At 28.2% G+C, this 9,141-nt stretch overlaps 1 protein-coding gene across 4 annotated transcripts; it reads left to right on the forward strand.

The window, feature by feature from the left end:
• Nucleotides 1–954: 954 nt before the first annotated feature.
• On the forward strand, nt 955–4,351 carry LOC115710171 (protein WHAT'S THIS FACTOR 1 homolog, chloroplastic). Of its 4 annotated transcripts, none has more exons than XM_061111149.1 (4): nt 955–2,413; nt 2,645–2,698; nt 3,470–3,508; nt 4,181–4,351. In XM_061111149.1, exon 1 carries the CDS (start codon nt 955–957, stop codon nt 2,128–2,130), a length of 1,176 nt encoding a protein of 391 aa, XP_060967132.1. In that variant the 3' UTR covers nt 2,131–2,413; nt 2,645–2,698; nt 3,470–3,508; nt 4,181–4,351. The 4 variants fall into 4 exon arrangements, with proteins under 4 accessions (XP_060967132.1, XP_060967133.1, XP_060967131.1 ...); XM_061111150.1 differs by having other exon boundaries at nt 955–2,409; XM_061111148.1 differs by having other exon boundaries at nt 2,645–3,508.
• Nucleotides 4,352–9,141: the final 4,790 nt, after the last annotated feature.

The raw sequence follows: 9,141 nt of genomic DNA on the forward strand, positions 1-9,141 counted from the left end.
CAAATTTCGACAACTATTTCGGCACCAGTGACAACTCCGACGATCACTGTAGTTTCATTTGTTTTATTTTTTAAAAAAGAAAAATATAAAGGGAATTTTAATATATTTTATGGTAATTTAAAATCGCATATCCTATATAAGTTAAGTTTTTATTTAAGTACCATATTTTTTTTCTATTAAGTTTCCTTACCATATTTATGTAAATACCCCATTATACTACATACTTCTTTTAAATTGATGTCTTTAATTTTTACCACCTCTTTCAAAATTTATTATGTTTACCTTTTTTTTTTAATCATTCTACTAATTTTACCCATATCACTTCACGATAGTCTCTATTCTTTTGTAATCAAAATTTTGTCCCAACTTTTCTACAAACTTATACATCCGTCACCAAAAACACAATCTATTATGTTTGAAATTATGTCTTAATTATGTGAGGGTGTAAGAATAATTTGGGTATAATGCTCATAAAAAGAGATATATTTGAATTAAATTTTATTTAGAAGTAAATTTAATTAATGTATAAAAAAATGGCTATTTTCAACTTCTCCCCATAATATAACTCTTTGACCCATGAAACCAAACAGGCCTCGCTCACTCTCTAGTTTAATTGGGCTGTCCAAGTAGAATTGGGCCCTTATGGAGACCCAAACAAAAACAAGTTTCATTAATTTATTTAATATTATTTATACATTTGTGCCTTTCTTGACTTCTCTTTATATTCCTGGAATATTGATTGAAAGTGAGAAATAAAAACCAATGCTTTGTCACAGAGGTGAGGAGATTCATTTACTGATTATATTTTAGTTATCTATTCTTGTTTGCATTGATTTTAATGTGGTTTATTGCTACGGATATATTATAGATGTGTTTACTTATTATGGTTGATTAAATTGCACCCCAAGTGTTTGATTTTAGTTCCCAGTGAAGAAATATTTGGCAAAACCAAACATGCAGAGGAGATTCATGGTGTTGGGCTTTAACAATTCTCGCAATTCAGCTTATATGTTGGTTCCTGTGAAGTACAAAAACAGTGGAGGAAGTAGACCCAAGAAGAAAATTTACCACAGAGTCCATGAATTGGACAAAGCTATGGACTTGCAGAAGAAGCCATCTTTAATCTTAAGGCTGAAATCCATTATCCAATCTCAAAAACAGCAGTGTCTGCTTCTCCGTAACCTTGAAAAAGAAGTTGGGTTTGTCCAAAAATGGAACTTTATGTCTGTTATTGAGAAATACCCTTCAATATTTTATGTTGGTGGTGGTAATCAAACACCCCCATTTGTTAGTTTGACTGAGAAAGCTGAAAGAATTGCTAGTGAAGAAGCTAAAGCAAGGGAGTTAATGGAACCCATTTTGGTTAAGAACTTGAGGAAGTTGTTGATGTTGTCAGTTGATTGTAGAGTACCACTAGAAAAGGTTAAACTTATTGAATCAGAGTTGTGTTTGCCTGATGATTTTGACAAGTCATTGATTCCAAAGTACCCAGAATTCTTTTCAGTCAAGGATTTCAATGGAAAAGCTTATCTTCATTTGGAGAATTGGGACTCTTCATTAGCAGTCACTGCAAGAGAGGAAAGATTTTCAAGTCAAGGAATTCTGGTCTCTTCTGGTGTGTATCCAAGGAAGGTTAGAATATCAAAAGATGGTAATTTTGTTGGTCAACATGCATTTAAAATAAATTTCCCAGCTGGTTTTAGACCAAACACAAGTTACCTTGAGCAATTTGAGAAGTGGCAGAAAATGGAGTTCCCATCTCCTTATCTAAACGCTAGGAGATTTGAAATTGCTGATCCAAAAGCAAGGAAGAGAGTGGTGGGTGTGCTTCATGAGCTTCTAAGTTTGACTGTGGAGAAGAGATTGACATCTGCTCAATTGGATGCATTTCATTCAGAGTACTTATTACCATCTAAGTTACTCCTTTGTTTGATAAAACATCATGGTATCTTTTACATCACTAATAAAGGTGCAAGGAGTACTGTGTTTCTTAAAGAAGCTTATGATGGGTCAAATCTGATTGAGAAATGCCCCATTTTGATGCATTATGATAAATTTTTAACACTTTGTGGTAGAACTGGTGGGATCAGCTCATCAAAAGACATGGCTTCTACACAGCATGGTTACTAAAAAAAACTTATCTTTTGGGTAGTTTTTTGACATCATCTTTCAAAAGGGTGAGATTTTGAGACCATCCCTTAGAACATGAAATGAATTTGGTTCAAGAAGACAGAGAAGAAGCCCACTTTAAAATTGTTGAGAACCAGAAATATTCCTTGGATAGGAACACAGAGAAGAAATGTTTTGAAGTGGCAAAAAAAGGAGGACAGCAATGATTTCAACTGTATTTGACACTTCCAATTACACATGGGTCAAAACTAATAGGGTCTTGGCCCAATCAACTTTTATGTAGGTATTCCCAGGCCCAATCTGTTTCTGTTTGAAGGCCTGAAATTCATTCAAATTGGTTTTTGCACAAACTAAAGAATTATTGTTTAAATCACATACAATTTAGCAGGCAGTTATTAATATCTGCAAGTTTAATGACATTGACCTTGTTTATGTGAAAATATAAATGTTAAGTTCATTACATTGCTTCTTTATGATGATACTAATCTCTCTTTTTTCTCCTTATTATGTTGAGGTCTCACTTGTTATTTGATTGTAAAGAACCAGTAATTCCATCCTCTGCACAAAGGTAAGAACTTCACTTGAATAGCTACTCTTATTTTTCTTTCAAAAAGTAAAAATTCCTTTTCTGATTTACATAAACTTAATAAGCTAATTTTATTATATGTTAAGAGAAGTGGGATTTACACTAATATAAATATAAGTTAAGTATTAGCATGAGGACCCTTTTGATTTGTTTTTCTCAATTTTCATGATTTAAAGCTGATCTTCCAATATGGTGCACTAATGAAATCTGATATATTATCCTTAAACTCATGATTTTGAGCAGTGATAAATTAGATAATAGATATGGTATAGCTATTGGACAGTGGACTATATTGGTAGGGTTTCAAAAGGGTTAAAAAGGAATAGAAAATTAGTTAGGAATCACAAGTTGGGGAAAGAAAAAAAAAAGTTGACACCCACTTATTATAGTGCACATTTAAGAGGCATGAAGCATCATCAAAACTCAAAAAACAAACTCAGATTTCATTGGCTCACATAATTATGGCAAATTAGGTGTTTTTGGATGACTTTTTCATGAGGTGGGTTATCTTAGTAGTATCCTATAATAGACTTTAATTACTTATAATAATATATGATTTAAACCAAATCCCAGCTGTATATGATTGATATTAGTCATGTCACATTGTATATATAATTACTTACTATTCTATTCTCCCTTTATATCCCAAATCTAACTTTAATTATACAAACATGAATAAAGTGAAGAACAGAAGCAGAAAATAAGTTTTGTGTTTCTTTCTTTATTATTCTCTTTTAACATATTTGTATGCAGGCCTAGTTGTAACCCACTCAAGTGTCAACTCTTTACCAGGTATCAAGTCAAATTTCTCAGACAAATACTAACTTAATGTGTCTCTTTAAGTCCAAAGATAGATATAACAATAATAGATATAGATTAGATTTCTCATAACACCCCTTAATTATTGTATCTTCCATCCATATTAAAGTTATTCGAAGCCAATCTAATCAATAGTCACATTATTAATATGATGCATTTGGTAGCAATACGTCTCTGTAATTGAAATGAAAATAGACCCTTTTTATTTTTTCATTGTGGGGGGACACTTTCTAGTGGGTTTAAGTATGGTGACCCTCAATTTGTCTGTGGGTTTAACACGTTTTCTTGTACTAAAAAATCTTTCTTTTTTTTTTTCTTTGTACTTTAGTTGTATGTGTCAAATATAATAGCCACCATCTTTGGCTTCTTCTGTGTTTGTTTTGGTGTAAAATATTTAATTTATATATATATATATATATATATATATATATGTTGTCACTTTCGATGACTCTCATGAGTTTTGTATTAGTATTAGTACACTAGTACTACTGTTCTGTAACCAAACAACTTATTCACATTACTACTTCACCACTATAGCCACATAACATGACTATATAGCATAAGAAAATGAAAACACTAGGACCATCATGAAATTATTACCAAGGAAAATAATGAGTTTCTTTATTTCTTTCTTTTTCTATGTAGGTGGACTTGGTTGGATATGAGACAATACATACAATTCAACCAAAGGTACTATAGATAAATATTGTTAATAATTGTGAAAGTGATATCTATATTTATCTTGTGTTTATGTATACTATTTATCAATCAATCAATGAATAATAATAATAAATATATTACAATGTGAAATGAATTTGTGTTTGAATGATAATTACAACAAGTATATATTGATACTTTTAATTTTTATCCTTTTTTTTTAAAAAGAAAATTATTATGTTTACTTTATTTTTTTTTTTTAATAATCATTCTATCCATTTTATCCATATCATTTATGATAGTCTCCATTCTTCTTTAATTAAATTTTTACCTCAATTTTTCCACAAACTTACACATCCATCTCTAAAGAATACAATCTATTATGTTTAGAATTATATCTCGGTTATGTGAGGGTGTGGAGGTAATTTAAGTACAATACTCATAAAAAGAAGTATATTTGAATTATATTTTATTTAAATATAAATTTAGTTAATGTATAAAAAAAAATGTATTCTTCAATTTCTCTCAGGTTATTTTGGGTCTTCAACAAAAATAAAATAAAGTCGAGAACCCTGTATAAAAAAATCAGGTCGTTAGGATTTGAATTTACAGTTCCTTCCTATTAAACCGCCCAGGCATCGAATCGACCTCGAGAGAACTAGTCCAAAATTTATTTTTAATCCATGTATGTTCTTACCATCGTAAATCGATAGAGTAATCATAATAATTGTACCAATAACGATAAAAATATCATCTTTAACACAATATTAGAGCCTTTAAATTATGGTTTTTATCATATTATTATACCAATAGAAGTACATTTTAAGACCTACCAAACATTGTATTATCATATATTTAGAGTAATTTTAGAAAAAAAAATGATTAATAATTGTTAATTATGTAAAATATATATATATCTTGAGCTACCACTTTAATTCAATACACAAAGCATATATATACATAAATATATATATACATACATAGAAGGAAAATAAATGCAGTAAGAAGGGACCATGTTTCTTATATTGTAAGACATGGAGGGGACATGTCTAGCCTGTGCCATCACTATCCAATTCATTATGAACTTAAAAGTCAGATTGATTATGCTATACATATAATAAATGTATATATATATATAAATATATATTTATATGTGAAGAAGAAGAGAGTACTTTGCATTCACAATTACAGTTCATAGTGGAGCCCATTTCCCAGGCCCAATATATTAATTCCACTTCTGTTTTGTTGCTTTATTGGGCCCATTTTTCATTTTTGTCAAAATTAAAAACAAAAATCATAATAAGGCTACTTCAGAATCTGATGGTGGTTTCTGCCGACCCATTATGAATGAGATGGAGAGACAGAGGTGATTTCATTACTATGTAGACTATAGCAAAATAATAATAATAATAATTATCAAAATAATAATGATTAAATAACACTAAAAAAAAGAAGAAAAACAATGGTATTGGTATTCAAATGCTACTAAGAAAAAAATAAAGTGTAGTCAACTTGTATCTATTACATAATTGAAAAGTTTAGATATTTAAATGCATAATTATAAGGTGGGAGAAGCATGGCCAATGCCATTTTATTAAATTTTAAGAGAAAAAAATGATAGTAATTAATTGATGATGATGAATATTGATAGTGATAGAGAATAGATGATGGATAGGTAGTCATTGTTTTGTCCCTTGTACAATAACTCTATACAATTTTTATATTATTCAATATATATATATATATATATATACACTGTTGATTGACATTACAATGCATCAACTAGTGCTTATCATCACTTGAATTATTAAGTCATTTTGGGGGGTGACATGTGCATTTGTAATGGCACATAGTGAAGTTTTGGTTGGTGACATTTGTGCTTTCCTAGCTAATTTTTCCCTTCCTTTATTTGATATATTAATATAAATATATATATATAAAAAAAAAATAGTTGATGATGATATTTAGGAAATATGGTGATTGAAAAAAATAATATATGTTGACACATTATTGAGGTAGATGATAGAGTGTTCTTACTAGGATAGGAATTTATTTATAGGATTTATTAATCAATCATTATTATAGATATATCTACCATCTAATCTAATTTTTGTATTTGTATCTCATTACCCAACATAGAAGAATAATGTGAACATTTATATATTTATAACATTATTAATGGAATATGCTTGTGGGTTGTTAAGCATTAGAGTTTTTTTTTTTTTTTTTTTTTTTTTTACATTTTGGTAAACAGAAAAAAGTGATCAATGAGCATAAACCATTAAGATTTCCATGTTAATACAAACCGTCCATTGATTAAAGTATGTCTCTTTTAATTGTGTGATTCATCTTTTGATTAGACATATATAGAAATACTCTAGATTATGTTATAGAAAATCATGATCATCTCCCCACTAAATTATTATATATAAATAAATAAGAGAGAAGTTATGTATATAATATGTTTTTCTTTTCTATATATAAAATCCTATATACATGTGTTTGATGCACTTTCTTTTTCAACAATATATACCATAAAGATATAAAATATGAATAGGGGATTTGATTTATCATACTAATAGTAATAAGAGGTGGGATTTGAAAGAAGTTGATAATGTTATAACATAAGAAATGGGCCCAAAAATTTCCCAAATTCAGAAGAATTGTCGGCAAAATGATATTGTAGGATTTTGCACTTCCATATTGGTGATAATACCAAAGCTTTTTAATTTATTTTTCCATTCATTTAAATGGGAATTTATTTTTTAAAAAAAATGCAAGAATTTTATTTGGTTCAAAGTGATATATGTGTGATGATTCTCTTGTAACGTCACCTTCAAACTCCAAAGCTCATGTCTATTTTCACTATTAGAATGTACTACTTCCAAAAAGGGTAGAAGAAGAAAAAGTATAAGCAAAATAAAAAAATAATAATAATAATTAAAAAAAAAAAGTGAAAACCAAAACATAGTACACTCCATTTTCCCATTGTTATTCTTGATAGAGATAATTTCATAATTAGAAATAGAATATCATCACTTTCAATATTTTAATATTCATTATTATTACTACTAGCTAGCCATATAATATATTATATTATATGAACAATAATTACTAGTAGTAGTAGTAGTAGTAGTGGTGGTTATGTATATATATATAATTGCTTTTGCATGATTTAGTGGTTAATGTAGACATAAGGGAACTATTAACACTTTTAGACAAAGTTGCCACTAATGAGAAAGAAAGTAAAAACACACTCACACATGTACACAAATTATTATACCAAAAATGAGGGGAGTTGGGTTCACAACCACAATCTCCAAGAACCTATTAATGGGATGAGTAAGAGTAGATGGTGTCATAGCACATGGAAATATTTTTGTTAGTGGGAGAAGCTGATGTTTACACTTATAAAGATCCAAACCAAAACCTCTATTTCTCTCTCTCTCTATATATATAATAAATAAAGGGAGAGAGAGAAAGAGAATATATAGTTGTAACAGTTGATACCCTTTACTCTTTTTGTGTTTCTTTTTATTCTATCTTTTATTATTTTCTTCAATGTTTTCATAATCCATTATAGTGGGGATTACATTGATAATAGAGTACTCTATAATCTATATATCTTTAGTCCTACTCCATCCATTTTTCTAGCTATGATACAAGCACACACCAAAATTAAATTCAACCTTTGTAAAGTAGGACTCATGGCAAGTCATTGAAATTCCCACAAAAACAAAAAAGAATGTAAAGAAAAGATTTTTTTTTTCTTTTATATTATGTTGAGTGTATATAATAGATATGATATATCTAGGTGAGTGAGAATGAATGGTTTTAGTTTTATATGCTCTTCTTTCTTTTTGAGAGGTTATGGGTTCTTTATCTTGATTGACCCACCTGCCCTTTTTCAAAAGAAATATATATATATATATATATAAATGTATGTGTGTATATAACCCATATAGATGAAAACTCTTGCCTCAAATTTATAGGTTTCTTCATGAACATATAAAGTTGTGCCTCATCTTTGATACATATATAATTAATAATAGTATCATACGATGGTAAGTGTAAATATTATTTTCAACCTTCTATTTTATAAAAGTTATTAATTCAATTCTTTAAATGACAAAATAAATCTTGTATTTTTCAAAATTACACAAATAAGACTCTGAACTAATTTTTTGTCAAAATAAAACTTAATAATAATCTGATCTAGAAATGTTATGATAAATTTGGTTACATTTTCAGTAACTATTAAAATTATCTTAAAGTTGTTTATATTAAAAAATAAAATTATTAAAAATTAAATTCAGTGTCCTATTTTTACCATTTTATAAAATATAAGATTCGTTTTGTCATTTAATAAAATAGAGAGTTTAATTAGTAAATTTTACAAATTAGAAGGTCTAAAATAATAATTATCCTATTAATAATATATTTATACAAAAAGACAAAAAAGATCAAAAGGTAAGAGAGATAAATGAGAACACTACAATAAAAATCACACCTAGTTAATTTTGTATACTTTGCCAACATAAATGGACAATATAATGAATTCCCTTTAGATTATTTGGAGTATTTTTTTTTTTTACTTTGTCAAAAAAATTGTTGTGATTCATTTATATATTCTTAACTTAGAAACGGTACATATGTATATGGGACCATATATCTTAAATTCTAAATTGACATGGAAAGCTAGCTAGATATATTTATATATATATAGCTAGCTTAGCTAGTAAGGTCTAATCATTTCTCTCTCAAGTGACTTGTGATTTGGGTGTGTATAGTAGTAGGGTCCTCATCAATTTTGTTTAAAGTTTCATTATCAATATGTGTAAAAAAAATAAAAATAAAAGAACTTTATCATGATAGAGGTGAGAAAAAAATCAACTCTAAGATGATGGTAATATAGTATATAGTATATAGCATAGAACATGAGTTAGTGC

This window comes from Cannabis sativa, chromosome 3 (assembly GCF_029168945.1).
Source record: "Cannabis sativa cultivar Pink pepper isolate KNU-18-1 chromosome 3, ASM2916894v1, whole genome shotgun sequence".
NCBI lineage: Eukaryota > Viridiplantae > Streptophyta > Magnoliopsida > Rosales > Cannabaceae > Cannabis > Cannabis sativa.

Coding starts and splice junctions, on each gene's coding strand:
- LOC115710171 (XM_061111148.1), top strand. CDS start 955: ATGCAGAGGAGATTCATGGTGTTGGGCTTTAACAATTCTCGCAATTCA.